The 27,547-nt window shown below is 35.3% G+C and overlaps 2 protein-coding genes across 2 annotated transcripts; both read left to right on the top strand.

Moving 5' to 3' along the window:
* The first annotated feature begins 4,804 nt into the window (after positions 1-4,804).
* On the top strand, positions 4,805-5,362 carry LOC138874403 (uncharacterized). Its single transcript, XM_070152773.1, has one exon. The coding sequence runs from the start codon at positions 4,805-4,807 to the stop codon at positions 5,360-5,362; it is 558 nt and encodes a 185-aa protein (XP_070008874.1).
* Positions 5,363-19,817: 14,455 nt separating this feature from the next.
* On the top strand, positions 19,818-27,458 carry LOC104242875 (methionine S-methyltransferase). The gene is made up of 12 exons (XM_009797991.2): positions 19,818-20,192; positions 21,535-21,728; positions 21,836-22,042; positions 22,201-22,296; positions 22,386-22,574; positions 22,645-22,833; positions 22,936-23,172; positions 23,761-23,895; positions 24,134-24,454; positions 24,591-24,770; positions 25,459-26,418; positions 26,817-27,458. Exons 1-12 carry the CDS (start codon positions 19,949-19,951, stop codon positions 27,114-27,116), a joined length of 3,252 nt encoding a protein of 1,083 aa, XP_009796293.1. The 5' UTR covers positions 19,818-19,948; the 3' UTR covers positions 27,117-27,458.
* The last annotated feature ends 89 nt before the right edge of the window (positions 27,459-27,547 follow it).

Below are 27,547 nucleotides of genomic sequence, written 5' to 3'. Positions count from 1 at the left end.
AGATTTCACTGAGTTGTTGTTGTTGTCGTTGTTTTACACTTTGAATTTGACATTATTTACAGAGTACTGAATTTTGAAATTTGCCCAAAGCTAAGAATATCTCAAAAGCTACTTTAGCATTGTTCGAGAGTTTTCCGACCCAAAAAGAAAGTTGAAATTAGCTTTCGAATATAAATTTGGTTGAAATTTTGAAAACAATTCTTCAAAAAAATCATAAAATTGATCAAAATCCATGATTGAATAAAAAATAAAAGACAAAAAATCTATGTCCAAATTGGAGTTGAGAGACTTTCCAAATTGTTTGTTTGAGCAAAAATTAACTCCTTTTGCAAAAAAAAAGTCAAACAACCAGGGTTGCTGCGAAAACTCAAAACTTGAATAACATTTTCAAGGATAAAGTTAGATGTGTTTTACTTTTAAGTACTTCAAGAAGTATTTTCCACACAGATAGCTATCAACCTATCCTTCCACTATCAAGCCATTCAAAGCTAGTGGCCCTTCTTTAACGGGGAGAAATTTAAAAATAACCAAATTTAAAATCGATCGTTCAAAAATAGCTCAGTTTTAAAAGTAATCGAAATTTAGCTATTTTTTATGTAAAGATAAATCTGAGCGAAAATACTGTTCAAAACTCGAAAAATACGCCAGTATATTATGCTGGAGTTCCAGCATAGTATACTTGAACTCCAGCATATTATATTGGAGTTCCAAGATAAGTATGCTGGAACTCCAGCATAATATGATGGAGTTCCAACATAAGTACACTAGAACTCCAGTATAATATACTGGAGTTCCAGCAAGTATATCCGTCCAGCATAATACACTGGAGTTTGGAGCACCGGTGCTCCAGTCTCCAGTATATTATACTGGAACCAGCAAAGTATACCGGTCTGGCATAATATGCTGGAGTTCATACACAGGTGCACCGAACTCCAGTATATTATGTTGGACCGGTCTCTGTTGCAGCAAAATATATACAGACTATTTTTCATTAACTTGGTAAACGCTAATTATTTTTGAATGACCAGTCCGAAAACTCATTATACCGTGCTATTTTTACTCTTTAATGGTTTAATCATTAATGCTGGTAGATCCATAGCTTCCTATCAATTTACTTAAGCGTTGGTCAAGATCACTGCCAAAATCAATTGAAATATCTACTCCCCCATTTCAAAAAAAATTGGTACTATTTTGTTATTAGTATGTTTTAAAAAGATTAATACATTTCAATATTTTTTTAATAAAAAATATTTTATTGTCACACAAGTACCATGACAGGTTTTAGACCACAAGTTTCAAAAGTTTATGATCACACAAATGTTATAACTTATTTAAGATCATATATCTCAAAAGTCTTCCTATCTTCATTAAAATTTGTGTTAAGTCAAACTAAGACAATCTTTTTAAAACGGGTGAAGTAGTGCGGTAAGCGACAACATTTGAGCAAAGCATTTCATTTAGGGATGGCAGGCGGGGCGGTGCGGGGCGGGTTCTATATAAAACTGCTAAATTTTAACCCGCCCCGCCCCGCATGGCACTTCCACCCGCACCACAACCACACTCGCATCCACTCGCCCCGCCCCGCTTTAGTTTTTACTTTTATTTTTATTATTTTTTTTTGTTAGTTTGTTTCTTTTTAAATTTTTTTGGCTAAAATTCTCCATGTCAGTTAAGAATTTAAGTTTGGGTGCAACTACTTTGCTTAGTTTCTCCAATATATTGCATAGGATTAAAAGTAGACAAAGTCTAAAAATAATAAGGATATCTAGAAATTAAATTCTTTTTAAAAATATTTGAAGTAGTAAAATTATATAAAAGTAGTAAGTAAACATGAAACTAATTTGTATGCATAAAGACTTGTGATGCTTCCGTACTAGTTATAGATTAGATTCAGTACACCATGTAATAACTGATAATCCATGTAAATTATTTGTTATGAATTACTTATTTAAAAAAAATATGAATTAGGCTAATAAATTTAGGATTGTTTATTATGATATGCAGAAAACCTTTCTAATGCAGACAAATATACTTTGACAGGAACACTAAAACTTAATATATTAAAAGTAGACCGAAGACATCATTAACATGTTGTGATTTTGTAAAAAAATTAAGCTCTAACCCGCACCTGCATAAGATTTAAAAAGAAATTTCAACCCCCCGCCCTGTACCGTATCCATATATGTTTAAATCCGCACCGCCTCGCGCTCCATTGTCATCCCTAATTTCATGCTCATATGAGTTGGTATCTAGAAGAGAGGGCACCAAAATATGTGATCTAGAATATATTTCTACGAAATTCTTTAATGTCATAATTTATTAAAAGGATAATTCCAGAGGCCTCAACTCAAGTTTTTCGCTCGATCTTATTGACCTCACTCGTGGCTTACATCTCTCGTTTTGATTTTTTGTAATATGTTTTTTAAACCTATTTTTTATTAATGTAAAAAAAATGATAAATTTGTAATACTTTATTAAATTCTCTATATTATTTATTTTTTGTAATAATTCTTCTTAAAGTAAATAATTACTCGGCAACCTTTCTGTCTTTTTCACGTCTCAAACTGGAAATGTCCGTCTAGCTATAGTACACCAGCGTCCAAGTATGGCCATTGATTGGCTAATTAAAGAAGCTAAGGTCACCATTGATTGGCTAATTAAAGAATCTAAGGTCACCATTGATGTATTGGGAAAAATTAAGTTTATGTATGGAATTCATTATAAGATGACACGTCATGACACGTGGACCAGTCAAAGAAGAATAAGTGATGAAAAATAATCAAAGAAGACACGAGCTTCAACAGACACGGACATATATTCAGAGAAAAAGCAAGGAAAATAGATACTTGAGCCTTTTTATGATGGAAGGGAATGAATCTGATAGTAAATAAGGTATAGATACGTACTATTGGGCATTAAATACAGAAAACGTTAATGAATCTGTATTGAATTAAATATGATTGCTGATTATAACGTTATATTAATTGTCAATAAATGCCATTCATAGACAATAATGGCTCAATTATGGTAGAAACGAAACGTATTACCTTGAAATAATTATAAAAGGAGAAGACTGATCATTTGTAAGGATACGAAATATCATCGGAATATACTGATTTACTTTGTTTTCTTTTGTTCATCTTATTATTATCAAAATCAATTTCCTTTATTTATTTTATTTTTTGATTATCAGTAACCCGAGTTCTTCTAAAATAGAGCTTTGACCGAAATTCATATTTTTGGTTAAACAAATTGGTTCCGTTACCGGGAACCTGATAATCGTTTACCTTCTTAATCAATTCTTTCATAAAAAAACTTACCATGTCGAATAACAACGACAACAACCAACAAGATCCTCAACATTAGGAGAATGATGCGGGTCATAGGACACCACTTCCCTCACTGCGTGATTCACAACGTCAATCACGAGAAGGAACTCTAGATGGCTCTGAAACAAATAATGGGGTTGCCAATCAAAATGGATTCGAGGCAAATCAAAATGCTAGAGTTGCAAACGAACAAGCACTCGATGATGCCTTAAAAAATCTCATTGCTCAACAAGTTAGCAATGCTCTTCGAGCTTTTACCAGTCAATTACCAATTGCACCACCAACACCGACTCCGAATCAGAATACTTTGGAAAACCCACGTTCTGGGCTCGTTAACTCAGGCACTGGTGGAACTCCAAGCGAATCTCATGATGGTGAACCAGGTAACATAGTTAATTCTGATTTACAAAATTTAGTTCTAACCTTGCAGAAGCAGCTCAAGGAGCAAAGCGATCACATAGAGCAAATACTTGGAGTGCCACCCGTAATCAAAGGAATAGACATGGAGAAGCACTCACAACAACCATGGAAGCCTGATGCTGCTCCAGTGCCGATCCCGAAGAAGTTCAAAATGCCTGATATTCCAAAGTATGATGGCACAACTGATCCACGAGACCACGTGACTACATTCACAACTGGTGTGAAAGGCAACGATTTAACCAAACAAGAAATTGAATCGGTGCTGGTGAAGAAATTCAGTGAAACACTTACCAAGAGAGCATTAACATGGTATTCCCTTTTACCCGAAAATTCTATAAATTTTTTCCCTGAGCTTGCAGATTCTTTTATCAAACGCATTCGGGAGCTCAAAAAGTTGAAAAAAGAATGGAAGATATTTTCAAAATCAAGCAAGGAGATTTAGAGCTACTTAGAGAGTTCGTGGATAGGTTCCAGCGTGAAAAAATGACGTTACCACGCGTACCTGATAACTGGGAGGCTATGGCCTTAGCGAGTAATTTGAATGAGAAAGGCTCAAAAGTTACGAGACGACTCAAGGAAAGTCTGCTGAATTACCAGCAACAACCTGGAATGATGTTTACAACAGATACAACACGAAGCTGAGGATAGAAGAAGACATTATCTCCCGATCTCAGAAAGAGGAAAAGGTAAGTTCGAGACGTTCAGAAACCAAAAAAAGGTCCGGTAAAAATAGATACGAACCATATATAGGCCTAGCAGGAAAAGACTCACGATCAAAGAAGGATAATTCAAGGTACGATCACAGATCGAGAAATAGAGAGTTGGGTTCATCATCAAGGTTTGGAAAAAATCAAAACATACGAGAAACCCGAGATGATGATAGAAACTTGAAGGCAAGATTTGGTAGTTATAATTTTAATGTCAGCACTTCAGAGTTAGTAGCGGTATTAAGAGGCATGGGAGATAAGGTACAGTGGCCAAAAAAAATGAGATCGAATCCAAACAGGTGCAATCCTGATCACTGGTGCGAATTTCACAACGATCATGGTCATAAAATGGCAGATTGTAGATTATTACAAGGTGAAGTTGACCATATAGTAAAGCAAGGGTATCTCACCGAATTATTTAGTGAGAAAGGTAAGCAAGCATACATGAAGAACAGGCAGGAGCCCCCTAAACCTCCCTCTCCAAAAAGGACCGCCAATGCTATAAGCGGGGACGAGGAAATCAATAGCGTCATGTATACCGCAGCTAATAAGGTCTCTAAAGTTACAATCACCCACGGGAAGCGGATCCTACATGTGTTGGAGGAAGAAAGTATTACATTTGATGATGCATATGCGGATGGCATGTTAACTCCACATAACGATGCACTGGTAATATCTTTACTTGTGCATGATACTAATATGAAACGAGTTTTGATTGATCCAAGTAGTTCCGTGAACATTATTTTATTAAGAGTACTAAACGATATGCAAGCCAAAAATAAACTAGTACCAAAGGCGCATACTTTGTCTGGATTCGACAATTCAAGCGTTGTGACGAAAGGGGAGGTAACATTTACTACATTCGCAGAAGGGGTTGTCAAAGATACAAAATTTCAGGAGGTATAGATGGAAATGACTTACAATATGATTCTCGGGAGACCATAGATCCACGAGATGGATGTCGTTCCATATGCCTTACATCAAGTTATTAAATTTCCATCACCATAGGGAATATGTCAAATACGTGGGGATCAACAGACATCCAGAAACATCAACTCCGTAGCAGATTCAAATACGAGAAACGAAGAAAAATAGTCGTTAAAGAATCCAGTTGAGGATACCACAACACAAGCCTCAACTGAACAAGGGCGAACAGATGTGGACTAAAGGCCCGATTCCATTCAAGAACCAGAGGAAAATGAAAATATCAAAACAACGATTGAAGGGTTGGAGGCTGTAGAGTTATTTACACAATGGCCTGTGAAAGGAAAGTCTATGTTGGGGCCAACCTAAGCCATGACATCGTCTGGCTTTGCAACTTATCCGAGCCTCTTTTTTATTTCAGGGTATGATGCTAATAGAATAGGGAGTCTCAACCAGTAAGCACATCCCCGGAGGTGAGAAGAGAAGGGTTTCGGCACAGCTTATATACAGTTCAGATAATATCAAAGCGGTAAAGCATTTAGCATATTTAGCATGAAACATGTAAGGAGATCAGATAAAGCCAACACAAAAATTATTCTAAGCTCGAATTCTTAAACCCTGAACCAGAGATTCTGGGTTCGATCCCCAGCAGAGTCGCCAGAGCTGTCACACCTCCTTTTTCACTATACCCCCAAGGGCGTAAAGGAGTTTTTCCACTTAAAGGACAATCGGAACGAGATTTATTATTAAGATTTCAGAGTCTCCACTTGGGAGATTAATGGTGTCCCAAGTCACCGGTTGAATCCCGAACCGAGGAAAAATATGACTCTGTTAACAGTCTGCGAACCAGAAATCCAAGTAAGGAATTCTGTTAACCCGGGAGAAGGTGTTAGGCATTCCCGGGTTCCGTGGTTCTAGCACGGTCGCTCAACTGTTACATTTGATTTTATCTAATTTCAAAACATGTTTTAGCTTATGTGCTTTTTAACTATAAACCGCTTTTATGTTCATTCTTAATGAGAATAGCAACGTCGTGAAAATGTGTCTCGAACCACGTCACATCAATGCGCCCGTGTTTGTTGACACATTTCGACTCCATTGAGATTTGGATTTGGGTCGCATCAATGCGCACCCGAGTTTAGGAGTGTGATTTATTAAAATCACGCCTAAAGTGACTAACGCGTTATTATCTTTTGGGAAGGCCGTGAAATTCGCTAAATGGCCCATCCCGAATTTCTAAAATTTTAGTTAAGCATTTGAATGACGGCCCCGCAATTTGTACATTTTATTCGGCGAGGCTCGTCTCAACATTTTTGTTTAAAGGTCAATCCTAAAGTGACTATTATTTTCCTATTTATTTGTCTCTAAAAATAAAAGAAAATCCTAAACAATTATTTCATTTGAAATGGCCAAACCTTATGAACTTATTTCGTGAATGTTGGCCCAATGAACCAGGCTTGTGAAAAGCCCAATTCCCATTTCAGTTTCAGACCCCAAACAGCCCAATTCGAACAAACTGAAACTGGTCAGGCTGCGTGAGAAAGGTCGAGGGATCGATTCCCTGAGCCAGTCAACCCACGAACTGTTTCTCAAATCAAAACTAAATGTCTTAGAGACTGGGCCATCGGCAACTCTGTCTCTTAAAGCCCAATAATAAATGAACTCCATTCTGTTGTCTCTTTTTAAATTATTCTAAATGTATTCAAATAGTTCACAACATGACTAACACTAATCAAATTATTAATGGCGAAAATGAACTAGGAGCACAAGTTGAAGTCATGTGACCTTACCTATTACATACGAGTCAGCTAAAGGCCCAAATCAACTAGAGGTGTTAATCGGTCTGGGCTGACCCGCTAACAACCCGGTTCAACCCGGGTCAGCCCGGTCCAGCCCGTTACTGTACATATGTTTGCGGGTTGGGACGGGTTGGACGGGGGGCGGGCTAGTAACGTTACGTTTTCGCCAAACGGGTACCCGAACTCGCCACAACCCGTTAAGCCCTTAACGGGTTCTTAACGGGCCTCAGCCCGCGACAGCCCGCTAAACCGCCTAATTTTTTAAAAAAAAAAAAATTAAATCTGACCGTTGCCAACGGTCAAATTTCAAAAATGACCGTTGGCCAACGGCCAAATCTGTCAAAAACAGCCAAAATTTGGTATTTTATTTATATTTTAGCCCCCCTTTATAATTTGTAAATTGCAATTGAATCCTTTTAAAAAACTATAAATACTCCCTTTCTTTTTCATTATTCCTCACAATTATCTCTCAATTCTCTCTTGATAATATTCTCAATTGCTCATTATTTCAAGCTTTCAAGTTTTAACTTACAAGTTTCATACTTTCATTACAAAAGTATTATTATCATAAATTTCTAATTCAATATTCAAGTGAAGTGTGACATTAATCATCAAGTTATCAAATATCAATTGAAGATTTGAAGTTTGAGTTTCTACTTTCTCGTTTCTATATCAAATTTAGTGCGGCATTCGGAATCCCGGTACACTCGTTCCATCCCTTTCTCTTTATTATTTAGAATTATTATTTGAATTTTTTGTTTTAAATTAGATAATGGATTTACTTAGAGCGGCCAAAAAAGCTTGCACTAGTAAAGGTGGTAGTAAGAAAAATTCCAAAAGAGTAAGAGGTGGTTCTTCTAGTAGTGCAACACATGTTTCTGAAAGTTCACCCGAAAACGTACATGTAGATTATGAGCTACTTCAAAAAAAATTGGTATTGATGATGATTTAGATGATCTTTTAGATGATATTCAATCACCCGATAATCTTGAAACACCACCACCTACATCCGGTAATGTTAGTCAAAATATTAGAGGTGGAAGTGTAAGTAAGCCTCCTTTGCCTATTAAGAAGAATAAAAGATTAAGAAGTAAGTGTTGGTATTTTTTTGATAGACTTGAAAATGAGAAAGATTATGTAAAATATGTAATAAAGTTTATAAACAAGAGCCCGGTAAGAATGGGGGAACGAGTCAACTTCGTAGGCACATGGAAGAAATTTATCCTATTGATTGGGGAGTAGGCGATGAAGCTGGGCTACCAAAACTTAACCCGGTCACTGGGGGGTTAATGGGTAAATACGATATTAAAAAAGATCGAGAAGAATTAGCTAAAATGATTGTTTTAGGTTGTTTACCTTTTAGTTTTGCTTCTTCACCATATCTTGTTACTTATATTCAAAGAATTTATAACCCTATGTTTAAAGGTATTCCTAGAAGTACTTGTAGATCTGATATCTTTAGGCTTTATGGACAATATCAGACATATATACGTTATTTGTTCGCTAGTCTTTCTTGTAAAGTTTCTCTTACTTCTGATATTGGTCGTGCTGTAAATGGAAATGATTATTTAACTGTTACATGCCATTGGATAGATGATAATTTTTGTATGCAAAAACGTATTATTGCTTTTAAATATGATGAAGATCAAAGTCATACCGGTGCATTTATAAGTGCTACTATCCATGAAGTTGCTTTATTTTATAATCTTTCTGAAAAAGTTTTGTGTATGTCATTTGATAATGCTTCTAACAACACTTCTGCTATTACATTACTAAAATTGCATCTACGCCCACCACTTCCTGAAATATTTCATATTAGATGTGCATGTCATATTTATAACTTGATTGTGAAGAGTGGCCTTGACTTATTTCACAATGACATCACTTTAGTTAGAAGAGTTGTTGGTGTAATTCAAGGAAATAATAGAAGTGCTAGATTAAATGCATTTAAGAAAAAATGTGTACACTATGGACTAAAACCAAGACTCATGCCTGAAGAAATAGTTACTAAGTGGAATTATACTTATTTGTTCCTAAGATGTTGTTATAAATATAGAATGCCTATAACTGAAGTTGCTAATTCTCGTTGTACCAATCCTAACCGTCTGTTAACATCTAAAAATTGGGATGTCATTCATGATGTTGTACAATTTTTACAAAAATTTTATGTGGCTACACTTGAGTTTTTTGGAGCTTATTATCCTACTATTGTAAATGGTTTAGTTCACATTGCTGAAATTTCTCTTTTACTACATAAGTTGAAGGCAAAAGAGGGATATACTAATGTTGTTGAAACCATGCTAGATAAGTTTAAAAAATATTTCTTCCCAATTCCCCCTATTTACCTAATTGGTGCTATTTTAAACCCTACTATCAAAATGATAAAGTGTCGCCAATTAATCAGTGCTTTATATACTTATATGGATATTGGACCAACTGAAACTCCTGATACTGAGACTTGTATTTCTGATCTGCACAAACATTTACAAATTTTGTATAATTATTATGCTAACATTGTTGATGCTTCTTCGGTTGTAGATGCAAATATTCCTTCAAGTAATACTTCAACATCTGGAACAAATTTGGAAGATGATGATAATGTTCAAGATTATTTGATTTGGTCTACACTAGGAGAGCATCAACAAACCAGTAGCCGGAATATTGATGAACTCCAATTCTACTTGCAAAAGTCACCGGATCCCCTCACAAAGGATTTTTTACCTCTGAGTTGGTGGAGGAGCAACGCAAATCAGTTTCCTGTTCTTTCGGCCATGGCTCGAGACGTTCTAAATGTGCCTATTTCAACAGTCGCATCAGAGAGCGCATTTAGCCAAGCAAGACAACAACTAGGAGATACCCGTCATTCATTGGGCAGCAACGCTTTGGAAGTTCTAGTGTACTTCAGAGATTGGATTAGATCAGAACGGCGAAATCAAGGGCGCGACGAGGTAGATGAAGAGGAAGACCAAGAAATTGGAGATATAATGGTTTATGGTACCGATTATAATACCGGAAACCAAGCACCTCACATTGACATGGAAGAGCTTACAAAGATGATGCAAAACATTTGATTTACTATTACTTCTTTTTTTTAACAATTGTTGTAAACTTTTAATTTGCAAGTTCAAATATTTAAAAAAAATCAAAAAAGAACTTGCAAATTAATTAGAAGTACTATATATTATTCAATAAAAATATAAAAGTTACTTAAATATTGTGATTTTTTTATATTGCATAATGTCTTATACTCTTATTCAATATTTTTTATATAGACTTATGCATTTATGTTAATATATTTTATGTTTTAGACTTTTAGATTGTTCTTTTAATTCTAACCCTTAAAAGTTCAATTCTAATCTTTAATTTTAACCCTTAAAATTTTGAAAACACTTAAGTACTTAACTATCAATAACATTGAAAAAGAAAAATATAAGATAGTTAAAAATAAAAAAATAAAAACGAAAGGCTGACCCGCCCGAACCCGCTAGGCCCGAACACGTACGGGCCCTATAAAACCCGAAAAATCCCAGCCCGCCACCAGCCCATTAACTTCAGCCCGCTAACAACCCACCTGTAACCCTAGCGGGCTGACCATTTTTGTGTCCAGCCCGTCCCAGCCCGCCCGATAAACACCTATAAAATCAACACAGTTCATTATTTAAACCACTACTATTAAACTAATACTCAAGCAATTTAGTATTTTAAACTAGCTGGACTATGGAATTGAGTTATAGGAAACACAGAACTATTTCAACTTGTTTTTACAATTATTGAAAACAAATCAATGCTTAAAAGCTGTCATGACAACTAATATTAATCATTAACACGAGAACCAACATCATATGAATCTGAAATTAATAGTCATAGAGTCCAATTATTACAAAAAAAACACTAATTGTCAATTACACATGACTGTTCTAACACGTTAAAATCAAACACAGTAAAGTGAATTCAACGATCCACTTCAACTTCATTTATCCTTCAAATTGAATTACAAAGATCCATCACAGCTTACATGAGATCAAGGGAGGTACCTGGAAGTAGAAAGCAATGAAGGAGAAGAAGAGGTCAACGTCAATCAGCAATTAATCACAAATAGCCCAACAATAAAATCAAACAGCCCGGGAATGTTTAAACCAAACAAAAGCTAACAAATTCACTCCAACACAGCAACAAGTCAACCCAGAAATGAACACTGATGCATAAACAACAAGCAAACACCCAAACTAGATTCGAAATACCAATGTCAACTCGAAATCGACCAAAATAATTCAAAACTGAACTGAAAATCCTTCTGGAACTTCACTGATGCAAAACTCAGCCAAAAACCCCACTTAATTTGATTCAAATACACTCGAAATGGACCTCTAAGCTTCAACAAACAAAGATAGCAACTACAAAATGCAAGTCACAACCAAAAGCTGAAATCCATCTCCAATTTCAATGGAACAGTAATCCTAAACTTTTTTTTTTGTTTTCTAATGATTTTCTATTGTTTTGGGGGGGGGGGGTTTTGAATGTTCGAATTTCAAAAAAACAGATCTCGAAATTAGAGGGAGATTTTGGGGAACTAGCTAGCTGAAAGGAAGACCCTCAACAAGGCATTTGTGATGCCTTTTATAGGCAACCAAGAAGTGAGCACAGAATTTTCAGTTTTCCTTATTGTCCCCGTGCACTTTCAGTTTAATCCCTCATTCTTTAGACTTGTTACACAAGTTAGTGCCTTAAACTTCCTCAAATTCTAAGTATACCCCTATCTAGAAGATTCTAGGATACTCGAGCTAAATTCCACACCCCTGAATTTCCCTAATTGCCCTTAAAATTACTTGTCTAATACAGCTATTCCTAAACCCTTCTCTAGGCTTTGAGAGATGAACTTTAGCTTTAACAAACAACAATCAACCAAACAATTTGACTGCTTACATTATACTTAAACTAAACTACACTATCAAATTAAGAACTAATCCCCAATAAACTAGTTAGACTTAATAATCACAAAACGAACAAAATCACTAAACATGAGCAAGAATCCGTCGTTTCACCAAATTACTACCAGTATTTAACAAAACAAACTGTAAAGCTGAGAAAAAACAGATACAAATGCAAAACTAAGGAGAAATCTAGGCTAAACTATTAATCTACTAACACACACATATATACAAAAATAATCCAAATAAAACAAGTTTAAACACGACGAAACTTATCAAGAGGCAAAGAAGACAGAGATGGAAAATGACAGTAAAAAAAATGAACGACGGATGGAGAGAACTCACAATTAAGAACCTGAATTCCAACAAGGATGGAAACCTTAGCATGCCCAATCTTGACTTAAGCCTTTTGGATTCACTATTGGCGGAGTCTGGTGGTGCTTGAAACATAATTCAGACGAAAGGGGGAAGGAACGACCACGCAGTACCAATTTGGCCGGTTTTAAGGTTTCCGGCCAACTTTGCTTTAAAATTCGAAGCGCCTGAGGATGATTCGAAGAAACCCAATTGGTGTTTTATGATGAGGGTGGTGTGAAGAGTCTATGGTGTTAATTTGGAGAGATTTGGACTACTTTGCGTCATGGCCGGAAAACTTTAGAAGAAGATTTGATGAGTTCTAGTAGGATTCAAAAGAAACTAATCTTGGATTTGGAATGAGGGGAAGTAGGGGAATACATGGTGTATTTTTGGGGTGGTATGGAGGTGGTAGCGTCGTCGCCGGCGGCGGCGGAGTTACAGATGAGTACGAGGAAGAAGCAGATTATTTTTACGGTTATAATTAGATTCAGACAGTTGTATCTAAATGTAAAGATCAATTGTAGCCGTTGGATGAAAGGGAATTGATGGCCAGGATTGTGTGACAAGGAGACGATGCCGTTTGGGCGTCTCCTGGACTGGACTGGGTCGGGGAACGGGTTATGGGCTGGTCCGGATGAGGAATTATATTGGGCCTGGGCGGATTTTAAATTGATTTGGCCCAAATTTGACTTAACACTTTTTTTTTGTTTTGCTTTTGCTTTTACATTTTGTTTTCTTTTCTTATTTTGTATTTATATACTTTTTATGATTTTATAAAAAATGCAAAAGTAGAACTAAAACCTAATTTATTCCCAAAATTATACTAATTAATTCCTAAAACTTGTTTAAAAATCTATTCCGCGATAAATTCAACAATTAACAATTAAAATGCAAAAGTGGGCTATTTTTGTTATTTTTCACATTTTGTTTTAAAAACAAACCGACCACTAATTAATCCTAAAATATGAAATTAAATCCTTAATGCAAATGCCAAATGTATTTTTTGTATTTTTCATATGAAAAAAAATGCACAAATAGAATGCAAACAATTAACAGAAATGACACAAAAATTCACAAAAATTGTAAAAATAAAAAAAAATTATTTTGTTTGAATATTTTGGGAATAATTTGCTTAGGGCAAAAATCACGTGCTCACACTAGAAATAAAGTGAAATTTGGGTTACTGATAATCTGGAGACGAAAATAATAGAAGATTTCTGAGAATAATAAAGTAATAAGTAGTTTTGTATTTCAGTGTAATCTCAATAATATTTCGTGTCCCTACAGATGTTGAGTCTTTCTCCTTTTATAGTTGATTCTAGGAGAAGATGTAATGTCTTTGTATTAATGAGGCAATTATGAGCAATAAATGATATTAGAAGAAACGTTACACAATCATTTCTATTTAATTCAAATTTTCTAACGTATTTGATATTTAATGTTGTATTTAGACTCTTTTACGTCATCAGATTCGTATCTTCAACTTCTTCCCATCTTCGGTCTTTAAATTACTCGAATAGGTACGAGACTCGTGTCATTTGAGTAACGGTTCACACCTATGTTGCTTTTTTCTCCCCATATCTGTTGTCGCCCGTGTCTCTTGGTTATTTATTGCGTTTTGAACTTTTGACCAGTCCACGTGTCATGACACGTATCTTCAATATTCAGACTCAGTTTTTTCCCAATACAATGTCTCCATTCAATCTCAAGCTGCCGCTACCATCTCCATTGTTGCTACTGCCACCACCATAAGAACTCCGTCCACCTCCTCTTGTCCTCCATCACTACTTTAGCCGCCTCCACCACATACAAAAAAGCATAGCAAAACAAATCTACAATCCGTCTCCACCAGCTCCACCAACTGTCAATACTCTGATATCTTCTCCTTCTTCCGGTGCTTCTCCTCCATCCATCGCCACCGCTCCCGGCGGTTCTCCTGCCAACTCTCCTAATTCTGCTTCCTTGAATAGAGTTGTCATCACTGGACGGGCTTTACTGCTATTGGTTTATTTTTATTATACCCAATTTGTTGTTGAATATTACTACTGGATTCTTTATTTATTTATGGAGACAATATGATGTATCCATCTTAGCTCGCCTCTAATATTTATGTAGTTGTTTTGATAATGAGCATTCATATATTCACCAAACAAATTTGGTAATCATATATGGGGATTGACAAGATTAAATAGCTTTTGCTCGTATAGTACTTGGGTTGTTGGACTGTCTGTCAATTCAATTTGTTGGTCAGTCCAGTAAGACTCCATTTCTCCCGGACTAGAACTCGCCGGAAGTTTGGACTAATATTTTGAGATATCTAGGTGGGGCGGGGGTGTGAGGAACGAGGTCAGATGGTTGTTTTTCTTTTAATTATTATAAATTACACGTGTCGTTCTTTAATTGGTTCATTTTAATATGTCATTGGCAAGTATAATTGGCGCATATAATTTGTTGCACTTGAGTATTTATTTGATATGCTTAATAACTACTTGGAGTGTTTAATTGATAATCGTTGAGATATTTGTATGGTCGTTGGGGACACCGTAAAAGGATTGTTTATGTATTTCGCCTTTAGTAAATTAACTTTAATATTATATGTTTTTACGATATCATTCATATATTTTCCTATTTATAGGGTTCCCCATGCTTCTCTTTTATCTTTTTTTTTTTTGCTAATAAAAGAGGCTTTTATTAAATAGCACAAACGGAAGTTATTACATGATGGTAACTGAAAGTATAGTCCCAGTTCCATAGAGGTCTTCCTGTAGTTCATTAAGAATAAAAGGGGTGGGAATACAAAAACCAAAACGTTTTTTCTCATGGCTGGATCTCTGCCTTTTCCATAGCAGGCCAATTTATCTTCTGGAGCATTAGCTTCGCTAAAATGTGGCCTCTTTTATCTTTTTCATCCTTATAAGATTTACTTGCTCAATAGCTTTAAAGATTTGCGGTTTTGGTTAAGTTTATCTTTATGCATCATCAAAGCAAAACCAATTTCATTCTTTTATCAAATTAGTATAATTTTAACTAAGAAGTTGAGTAAAAGTCACCTCAAATATCGATCGAATTCAATAGCTTTGGTTTAAATCATGTATTTATTTTAAAAAAATTCATTTAATACTGTAAATTATCAATTTAGAACTTAATAATTCACAAGAATTAAAATTCTAAACTAATATACTTCAAACCCTTAACCCGCATGGGTTAAATTGTCATATCAATCTATCCCTCCCTAACGTGACCTTAACTCGACTTTGTAAACAATGAAGTCCATAAGGTAGTTGGGTTCCAAGACACTTGTATACACAAGAAAAAACAAATATTTCTGTGGCGAAGTTTATTTGCGTTCGAATTTTTGCTGCGTGTTAAGATTTCAGTGTATATGAGAATATTGCTGCTGAAAGAGGAAACAAATAAAGAGAGTATCCAATTCCCATCCTTGAAATGCTCGTTTTTACCTAAACATCTAGTTCTTGTCATCTCCTTCAAGTATGCAATTGTTTGGAGTAAAATATGCTCATATTTGAATAATCGCATGAGAAAGTGACACGTGGAGCCAAAGATAGAAGACAATCGGATCCGACGATAATGATCTCGCTTGTCATCGGAGAGAATGATGTTCATAAAAGCAAAACAAAATACATGTCATCCAGAAGTATTCAATAAATAATATTCTATAGCATTAAGTGCATGACCCGTTAAAGAGAATATGACATTCACCGCTCACCGTTACACATTCTTCAATGGTCTTATAATTATCATTTAAGAGGGGCTTGATCCTAGGACAACGTTCTCTATGTGTAACTATAAAAAGTGAGTTCTACCATCATTGTAACGTGAGAAATTTTCTGACAAACATACACTATACTCTATTAAAAACTCAATAACATTTTACTTTCTTGCTTATTTAATTGTCCTTATTGCCTCCGGAAGCTCTGCGCCCAAGACTAAGATATTTCCCGTTTTATTTTAGTTTCAAGTCTAAGTCTTACATTTTTGTCTAATTCATCTATTATTTTTGGATCAAATTGATTTATTTGTCAATAAATCACGTATAAATTCAACTGTATCGTTTTACGCGTAAATAACAATGGAGTGCACCTTTACATACTTTTAGTTTCCTAAAGAATTTAGTACTCCTAATATGACAAACAAGCCAAAGGAAAAAAAAAAAAAAAAAAGAAGGTAAATGATTCGGCAACAAGAGGGATGTAAAAGTTTTTTCTTAAAAAAAGTGCTCCATCCGTATTATTTTACGCGATCTGCCTGATTTAGAATGAAATTTAAGAAATAGACTAAATAAGCTTAGAACGTCTTTAATATTTGTTAGCTATAAAACTTTTACAACTTATAATATTAAATATATCATAATACTTGTTTGACTATAATAACTCGTCACTCAGGATAAAGTGATAAATCAAAGTTAAATTAATTTTAAATCATAAAATATTATTAAAACTAAACAATAATAAAAGTAAATAGAATCACATGACGATGGAGGAAGTATTCCTTTTCCCCACGGAAATAAAGAAAAGGAAAAAGAAAAAGGCCAAAGACCTTTTTCCAACGGAATTGAAGGAAAAGTAAAAGTAAAAGTAAAAGAATACCCGAAAGGCAAAAGTATGGTCAGAAAAGGCCCACGGCGTCATTTTCTGGAAAATCATATCTTAGTAGGCGTTTGGGCATAAAATAATTTTTGGAAAAAGAAAAATTATTTAGAGTTAAGTTGAAAAATGATATTTGAAATTATGTTTGAATATGAATTTTACTTGAAAAAATGTTGCACTTTTGTGAGTGGAGGAAAAAAATTCTGAATTTTAAAAACTCATTTTTGAAATTTGTTCAAAAACTTACAAAATTTTATAGACAAACATATTTTTTTTAAAAAAAAGTTTTTTTTTTAATATGGACAAAAGGGGCTTTAGTACTCGATATCATGATTCAATACAACGTGGGGAAGTTGGAACCGACAAAATGATATTTTATTGGTTTTAGTTTTAAGGATTTCTGTATTGGGAAAAGAAATTTAGATAATGCATCCGAATAAGTTAGTGCGATTGCACACCAACCTACACAGCCTTCCCTCCACATTCAGCACTTCAAATCAGATACAGATAACGAAATATTTGTAAATGATTTGACATCTCAACTTAGCATTTTTGTTTATTTTGGTATTTGGTGAACACCAAATATTTTTAAGCCACATATTTTTCAACTTAAACGATCAAAACAAGTCCAAAAGCCAGAAATTGAGAGTAGATAGGTAAGTAGGCCTTCGTTTTTAATTTTTTTTTTCCCTCTGAATACTATTGGTCACAATTAAATTGCTTTTCATATGCTAGTATTTAATTAGGCAAAAGAGAAACACAACTTGAACGCTTATAATATCATACGATTTTTTGCACTATTTAAGTGTAGTATTTACATAAAAACTGAAAATGAAGAAGTATCCTAACTAGGATTGTGCACGGGTCGGATCAGATCAGATCGGATTTAGCACATTTTAAATTTGAATTTCGGATTTCGGATTCTAGAAAATGCAATCCGAATCCGATCCGAATTATATTAGATCGGATCAGATTTTAAAATTTGGATCCGATCGAATTTCGGATCGTATTATTATGCCTCAAAGTTGCAAACTAATATGTATATTTTCTTTGTAAAAGAAGCAATATATTAAGAAAAACGTTTATACAATTATGGTAGTATTATGATGCAAATATAGCTAAATCCAGCAATTGTAAATGTAATAGCTTGGAGGAAGTGTAAAGGAAGTACAAACTATTCGAAAATAAAGTGTAGTATTTATACATGCCCTAATAATTTTGAATTTCGGATTGGATCGGATTAAAATATACCAATCTGAATTCGATCTGAACTCCGGAATTTTGATAAACACAATTCGAAATCGAAATCTGAAATTGAATGGATCGGTTCGAATTTCAGATATCCGATCCGAATGAACAGCCCTAATGCTAACTGCTTATATATAACTGCTTATTACTCCCTCTGTTTCATTTTGACTTGTCACTTTATGCATACCAAGAAAATACAAAAAAAAAAATCTGTTATACCCACAATATTTTATTTTTTCAGATCCAATAAAATATGTATCAATTAATATGAGTATCATGGTAAATTATGCACTTTATTTAGTATTTCTTAAGGGGTGTGAAAAGTCAAAAACATGCCAAGTAAAAGTTAACGGAGAGAGTAATAGCTTCAATTCTTACTATATACTTTTCAAACAATTGCTGCTTAAAAGATACTTTAAGGGATCGTTTGATTAGAAAGAAGTTATTCCCAGATTAATTATTTCGGGATTAGTTATTCTACTTTTTAATGGTGATAAATAAATATTACAATCCTGGGATAACTAATCTCGAGATTAATTATATCACAATTTTTCCCCGACCAAACATGGAATAAACTCTTTTTAAATTTAATTTTGGAATTAATTATTCCTTATCCTCGTACCAAAACGAGCCATAATAAACAAACTCTATGTTCTCATTCTTTCTAGTGTTGTTTATCGGGCAGATTGAGCGGTTATTTACTCTTAACAGTTTGGCTTATTGGTTATCGACTTTTAAATGTATTAATTCGCTAGCCACCCGATAAGATATCGGGCAGATTGATATCAGTTTAGCTCTTATCGGGTGGTTATCGACCTAATTCAATCAAAATAAAATAAAATTTAGTCTCCGTATGTTTAAATAGGTGGTCGACGTACTAAGAGGGACAGAGCAGAATAGACACCGTGATGAGTAAATCATTTGTCTAGAATCTTATTTATGTTTATGCACATTGGCATTAGTCCATGTGAAAGATTTCCAATTGACAGTTGTTAAAATAAATGTTCGTCATGCTTAGAATTATAGGATGCCTTAAAACCCAGGTAAAGTTGATGAAGCAATGGTATAAGTGGTATTGTTATCTTGTTTCACACAGCAAATTCTGTCTTTTGTCACAGTTAGATGACTCCTTTTATTTGGCTTTCTTTTATTCTAATCACTTTGATAGAGTACTAGAGGAAGAAGGATTATTGATTATTTAATATATGTACATAGATAAAAATAGATTTTATATATATATATATATATATATATATATATATATATATTCTTAACGGGTTAACGGATTATCCGTTAAAAAAATTGAATGATCCCCCAAATTGATAAGCCGTTAATTAAGCCATTAAGCTTCGGTTTCGGTTCGATCTTGAACCCCCTAATTCTTTCAAGGGTTTTCTCTTTTCCTTTTTATTTTTTGATTCTTTTATTAAAAAATTCAAGAAAAATCATTTTCACAATACAGGGTAAAAGGTTTATTCCACTAGTCACTCAAAATACTCCAATATATGCGGGAAGTTTCAGCAAACTTCCTCCCAAGACCTTCGAGACACACACAATATTCAACTTTTCACATTCCCCAACACACGCAGTGCTGCCTCACAGGAAACTCATTTCTCCAATATTTCAGAAATGGCGGTGAATGGACTGTGTACATCAACGGAAGACTTCCTGAAACGGTGCGAGCAGTCCGGCGATGCTGCTTACAGTGCCCTCCGATCACTCCTCGGGCGACTGGAGGATCCGGTTACCCGGAAAGAGGCTCGGATCTTCCTCGCTCTTCTTCAGAAACGTTTTGCTACTAAAGAAGCCTCCGATCAGTGCCTTCAAACTTACCATTTCCAAATTCAAGATATTGTCCTTGAGCAATATGAAGGTCCTCTCCTTTTCTCCCTTTTGTATTGATCAAATTTTTATGTACTTTTGATTCTCACATTTGCTTGTATAATTTTTTTTAATAATAAACGTGGATGTGTACGTACGCGATGATACGAGGATTGTACAGTTGTGAAAAAGCAGATGGATCAATTTTTTATTCCTCATAATATTTCGTCGTTTTTCCCGTTTCTGTAGCTTCTTCGTCAAAATTGTCGCTTCTATATTTGGTGAAAATATGAGGTTCATGAGCTATCACTTACTTTGTCCAAAATCTTACTTTGTCCAAAATTGTGTGGTACTATTACTATGCGTATAGTTACATTATTTCTCTTTGACTACAATTTTTTCAAACAATTCTGAAATTTATAGTATTTTATGTAAATTTTAAATACGTATTAGGAAATCAATGCTTGAATCACAGAAAATTAGATGAGTTGTTATTCGTACGCCAAATTTTGTTGCTCTTTTAGGAAGGAGGGAATACTACAGTTGAAGATTATCATGGAGTAATTTTTCTATGAATGATTTGTATTTAAAAGTAAAAAAAAGTTTACTGATGGTGAGTTTTAGGTTCAGCAATTTTTATTTTGTTTTTAAGGAAAAAAAGTTGTTCAAACTGCCGAACCCGACTAGCTTGGGAACGAGGATATTTGTTGTTATTGTTGTTGATTTAAGGAATAAGAGGTGTTTAAACGGAGTGAGGATTCATATAGCTGATCCGACTAGCTTGAGAATGAGGATAATTATTGGTTGTTGTTGTTGATATAAGGAATAAGAGTTAAGATATGAGAGCCGAAAGGGAATGTGAAGAAGGAAGAGAGGACTCACAGTTCCTGGTTTCATCCATCAGGTACACTAGGAAATGTGAAGGGACATGTTAGGCGGATCTTGATTTATCAATGATGCCTTTTTGTATATTCTACTGCAAAAGAAAGGATTGGCTTAAATGTAAACCTTGTTGAAGCAAGTTGTTCCTTTCTTAAATCAAGGAGATGAATATTAGGAGGATCATCTTCTATGGGTGTTCCATTAGACTTTTTGGAAACTTAAATTCGGCAAATTAAGCTTGTATTCAGTATGTGTACACAGAGCATAAAGTCGTTCAGCAGAAGGGGTATCTCAAGTATGGAATAGAACTCTGGATCCTTTCATTCCAACTTCCAAACTCTCTGCGTGTTCACTCTTTCTTTCTGGTCCACAGTCTCTGTAACTTTCTCATAGCTTTTACTTTAGTTGTTCTAATGCCATTCAGAGATATCGCCCAAGAAAAATGATAAAAGAAAAATTAATTTTGTTGAGAGACTGCTTCTCTTATACGCCTATCTGTTTATTTTTTATAGGTTTCCAGAAGCGAAAGAAACTGACAATGATTGTCATCCCCAGTATTTTTATCCCAGAGGATTGGTCCTTCACCTTTTATGAGGGACTAAATAGACACCCTGATTCCATCTTCCAGGACAAGACAGTTGCCGAGCTGGGATGCGGAAATGGATGGATATCCATTGCCATTGCCGAGAAATGGTTACCGTCAAAGGTTGTGCTTTATTTGAGAGCTCCTCTTGCAATTTTGAGATACAGGAAATGATGTTTTTGTTGAGGGTATTGCTTACAAATACCTTTTACTTTAATATTGTTTTACAGGTATATGGGCTTGATATAAATCCAAGAGCAGTAAAGATCTCATGGATAAATTTGTACTTGAACGCTCTGGATGACAATGGCGAACCAATATATGATGATGAAAAGAAAACACTACTAGATAGGGTAGAGTTTCACGAGTCTGATCTGCTAGCTTACTGCAAAGATAATCACATCGAACTTGAAAGAATTGTTGGATGCATACCACAGGTATTGCTACAACTAGCATGCCATATTATGGTTATCTACACAGTTGCCATTGTGCCTCTTTAATCTCAACAGAAAGCTAGAGATTCTGATTATGTTTTGGTCATTTGATGGAAGTGTATGTCACGTATTCTGATTTTATGCATTTTTCTTGGATGCAGATTCTTAATCCAAATCCAGATGCGATGTCCAAGTTGATTACTGAAAATGCTAGTGAAGAATTTCTGCATTCATTAAGCAACTATTGTGCGCTTCAGGTTGGCATTGATTGATAGAAAATGCCCTTGTGTCTTTCCATGCTGAAACTGTTTGTATTAAATCTTTTTTTTTTTTAAATCATGTCTAGGGCTTTGTTGAAGATCAGTTTGGCTTGGGGCTTATTGCAAGGGCAGTTGAGGAAGGTATTTCTGTCATAAAGCCATTGGGCATTATGATCTTCAACATGGGAGGCCGTCCTGGGCAAGGTGTTTGCAAACGGTTATTTGAGCGCCGTGGTCTTTGTGTTAACAAGCTCTGGCAAACTAAAATTCTTCAGGTGATTGAATTCTCTTTTATTGAGATAACAGTTGCGACAGACTATGCCTCTAAACAGTAGGTTAATGCAGGCAGCTGACACTGATATATCAGCTCTAGTTGAAATTGAAAAAAGTAGCATGCACCGGTTTGAATTTTTCATGGGACTTGTTGGAGATCAGCCAATATGTGCTCGAACAGCATGGGCTTATGGCAAGGCTAGCGGTCGTATCTCTCATGCTTTATCTGTGTACAGCTGTCAACTTCGTCAGCCAAATCAGGTAACTGTAAAGGGCTTACATATGTTCAAATCTGGTAATTGAGGTGATATACAATTCAGAGCACTGCAAATGGGCTTAAAACTGATTCTACTGAATTGACAGGTCAAAAAGATATTTGAGTTCATAAAAAATGGATTCCATGATATCAGTAATTCTCTGGATTTGTCATTTGAGGATGATGCAGTAGCAGATGAAAAGATCCCTTTCCTAGCTTATCTTGCTAGCGTGCTTAAGGAGAACTCTGTTTTCCCATATGAATCACCAGCAGGAAGTAGATGGTTCCGCAATCTGATTGCTGGCTTTATGAAAACATACCACCATTTTCCTCTTACTGCTGACGTAAGATTGTTAAACTTTGTTATTTTTCTTGATGCAAGATTCTTTTGCTAAAATATTGGAGTTTAAGAAGGGTTGCTGCCTGATATGGCCTTGTAGAGAACGCCATGTGTGGATATGGAGTGTGTTATGAGAATGTTAGCATATAGTTTCTACTGAAACAGTCATAGGCTTATCGCCTACGTCCATAATTGTCATGTTTCTCTCTGAAGTAATCTAGAAAAGCAAGTTATTTGATTTTCCTGCTCAATGTTTTCACCAACACGAGTTAGCCGTGCAAAGTTGCAATTTTCGGTGTGAAATGCAAGTTTTGCACTGAATGCTGTAGTTTTCATCATCAAGGGGAACTGTAAGGTCTATGGAAAATGTAATGCAACTAATAATTTGCTTAGTCAGTTGCTGCAAGCCATGTAACTAGGATTATCTGATAAGTCATGCAACAGACACATCTTTAAAAAAGTATCTTAAGATTTCAGTTTTTAAGAATTGGGCTGGGGACTTAAGTGGAAGCATCTTTTCAGGATTGGTTTCTGCAAAAGTATAATTGCATTTATTATGTGTTCTAACATGGGCTTCTCAATTTTATGCCAGAATGTCGTTGTCTTTCCTTCAAGGGCTGTGGCTATTGAGAATCTGTTGCGGTTATTCTTGCCACATCTAGCAATTGTTGATGAGCAACTGTCACGACACCTGCCTAGGCAATGGCTAACATCATTGAAGATTGAGGTACTTGCTCTCCATCTCCATTGAATATAATCCTTACCATTTTTTCAAAAGATCATGTAATTTCACTAGCCTGATGAACTTATGCATAGTTCTCTATGAATACCAAGTTTACTAATGTTTTAACTTTTAATAGTACTCGCAGTGAGTACTTGAAGGGAAATGTTGATTCATCTTTCATGAGCATTGTTACAGGTTTATTGGTCATTTTTAACAATTTTGAAATCTCGCTTTCACGCAGAAAAGTCAAACTGATAGTAGTTCAGAGGATAACATCACTGTTATTGAAGCTCCACGCCAATCTGATTCGATGGTTGAACTGATAAAGAAGTTGAAGCCTCAAGTCGTAGTTACTGGGATGGCGCAATTTGAATCAGTTACTAGTTCTTCTTTTGAGTACCTACTTGATACCACAAGGGAAATTGGATGTCGTCTGTTTGTAGACATATCTGACCAATTTGAGCTATCCAGCCTACCCAAATCTAACGGGGTCCTGAAATTCCTTGCTAGAACTTCTCTTCCCTCACATGCAGCAATTATTTGTGGCTTAGTGAAGAATCAGGTTGGTTTATATTTTCCATTAATTATTGCTAGAGCATTACTAAAAGATTTCTAGGTCCTGTTTTATCATTGGTTTTTAAGTTACTTGGCGGGTTTAGTTAGCTAGCTTCATAATCGTAATCTCTTTCTTTTTCCAGGTATATTCAGATCTGGAAGTAGCTTTCGTCATATCAGAAGATAAAACTATCTATAAAGCATTATCCAAAACCATGGAACTACTACAAGGAAATACTGCTCTTATAAGCCAATATTATTATGGCTGTCTTTTCCATGAGCTCCTAGCTTTTCAGCTTTCTGATCGACATCCACCTGCTGAGGTTAGTAGTTTGGCTCTTTTATGATTGCCTAATGGAAAAAGCTCATTAGCCTTTGGTCACCACTGATATTGCCATTGGATGTAAGTTTAGTTGTAACTCTAGCACTTTAAGGTTTTCATCACTGGTATAAGATCTAATCTGGATTTTCAGAAAATGTAAATAAATCAGGAAAGTGAAGAAAAGAGAAAAGAAGAGAAGACCTGCTTTTTAACTTCGAGTATCTCAATGTTATACTCATTTTTCTGGATCATATAAAGCTGGCAATTTGGCTTTTCTTTTTCGTGTCTTTAGCCATATTAAATTATCTAGAGAGAGAATTCTTATGAATACGGAATTTCTTGCTTCTCAAATGGACTGCATTATAATGACTAAAAACCCCAGATTCCATCAATACAAGCGCCAAAATGACATGGTTTCAATATGTAGAATCTATGCTTAATCACCATTGGCAGGGCTACTAGGACTTGGGTTTATCTATTGGGCGAGGCATCAAATCCTAACACTAATTAAGCTAATAATTGAATAATCAGTAGTAATAAAAGGAATGTACCAACAACAAGATATTCTAAATCTTGAGATGTGTGCACTTTCCTACTTTTTAGTTGCACAAGTCTTTTTAACTCTGCCTATATTAGCTGCTTAATTTGAGCACTATGTACTAAAAGTTACCTTCTATGCATTCTCCCAGAGAGAAGCCGAGAAGTTGAAAGCATCCAAGATGATTGGCTTTCCTAGCTCTGTTTCCTCAGTACTCAATCATGCAGAGTTATCTGTTACTGATTCAGACAATATTCTGATTCACATGGATGTAGATCAAAGCTTTTTACCTATACCAACTCCTGTCAAGGCAGCCATTTTTGAGAGTTTTGTGAGACAGAACATTGCAGAGTCAGAAATTGATGTGACAAGCAACATTAGACAGCTAATGGAGAGTAGTTACGGCTTCCCAACGAACAGCAAGACAGAATTTATATATGCTGACTGCCCTCTAGCTCTTTTTAGTAAATTGGTTCTTTGTTGCATCCATGAAGGTGGGACTCTATGCTTCCCAGCTGGCTCAAATGGTAGTTATGTGTCTGCTACTAATTTTGTGAAAGCAAATATAGCATATATACCTACAAGTCCAGAGGAAGGGTTTAAATTGACACAGAAAACAGTTGAAATTTTTTTGAAGACCGTCAACAAACCTTGGATTTATATTTCTGGACCAACTGTCAACCCTACTGGGCAGCTTTACTTCAACGAAGAGATAAAGAATATATTATCTGTGTGTGCAAAGTTTGGGGCTAGGGTCATAATTGATACTTCATTTTCTGGTGTGGAGTTCAACTCCAAGGGCTGGGATGGCTGGAATTTGGAGGACACTCTAGCAAAACTAAGATCTCAGAACCAGTCATTCTGTGTTGCTTTGCTTGGAGGATTGTATCTGAAGATGCTTACAGCTGGAATTAGTTTTGGATTTCTGCTTCTAGACCATCCTGCTTTAATTGATGCATTCCACAGTTTTCCAGGTTTGAGCAAGCCTCACAGCACTATCAAATACCAAGTAAAGAAGCTGTTGGATCAAAGAGAACGAACAGCAGAACTTTCCAATGCAGTCTCGGAGCAGGAAAATATTCTGGCTAGTCGATATAAGCTCTTGAAAAAGGTATTTTTTTTTCCTCGAAAGGTTAATTCACATCTATAGATGTTTATTATCACTTCATCTTCTGGTTATTTCTGCACTAGCATTCGAACTTTAGTCATCTGTCATTGTGATTACATTCATGGCTGCATTAAGTAATCATCTTGACTAATAGGCAGTTTATTAGAGTCACTGTGTAGACCATTTTCTCTACATTACGTTTCACAAATTGCTCATATGCTGCTGTGGCCAAACCATGCGACTGACTTCTAAATATTTATATGATCTCTTTTTTCTTACCAGTTGGAAGAAAATTGAAATCGTATTTAGCCTCCATATATGAATTTGTTATAAATGGCTTCCAAGTTGGTAATTCTTGACTATAGTTCTCTCATACAAATGTCCCGATTTATGTGTAACAGACCCTTGAAAGTTGTGGCTGGGACGTGCTTGAGGCTCATTCTGGCGTTTCAGTGGTGGCAAAGCCATCTACCTATCTCGGGAAGACAGTTAAAATCAGCAACGATTCATCTTCATGGGAAGGAAAACTTGATGACACAAATATCAGAGAAGCCATGCTTAAGACCACTGGTTTGTGCATCAATAGCTCTTCGTGGACCGGAATTCCTGGTTACTGTCGCTTCACTATCGCCTTGGAAGATGGTGATTTCGAGCGTGCATTAACTTGCATCGTTAAATTTAGAGACATGGTTGGTAAATGAAAAACACTCTAGCCAAGAGTCTAGCACGCCTCTCTCTTTTTGCTGTGTTTCACAAGGCTGTGAAATATAAGCTCCATTTCCTGTGAGCAAGAACACCTGTTTTGCTGCAACTTGGTCATTCTCTAACGCATTTTTATACAAAAATCTTTTTGGTGTTTGATTTGAATTCCTTTGTTGGAATTACATTTGTTCCTATACCAACCTTATTGGGGTGTAGGGAAGAGGTATAAGAATAAAAAAGATTTTCGGCCGAACTTGATAATTACAAATTGTACAGTTAGTTTAAAATTAATAAGTTGCAATTTCAATCCCGACGTTTTCAGTCGGATGATTTAAATGTCATTTTGGATTTATCAGACAATTATTGATGCTCTACCCCAATTCGTTTTGTCCTTTGCTTTTCAAAGTAGAAAAGTGCTCATTGGAGGAGG

This window comes from Nicotiana sylvestris, chromosome 1 (genome assembly GCF_000393655.2).
Source record: "Nicotiana sylvestris chromosome 1, ASM39365v2, whole genome shotgun sequence".
Classification (NCBI taxonomy): Eukaryota; Viridiplantae; Streptophyta; class Magnoliopsida; order Solanales; family Solanaceae; genus Nicotiana; species Nicotiana sylvestris.
Note: the sequence above shows the minus strand (reverse complement) of the source record. Positions and strands in the feature narration are given on the sequence as shown.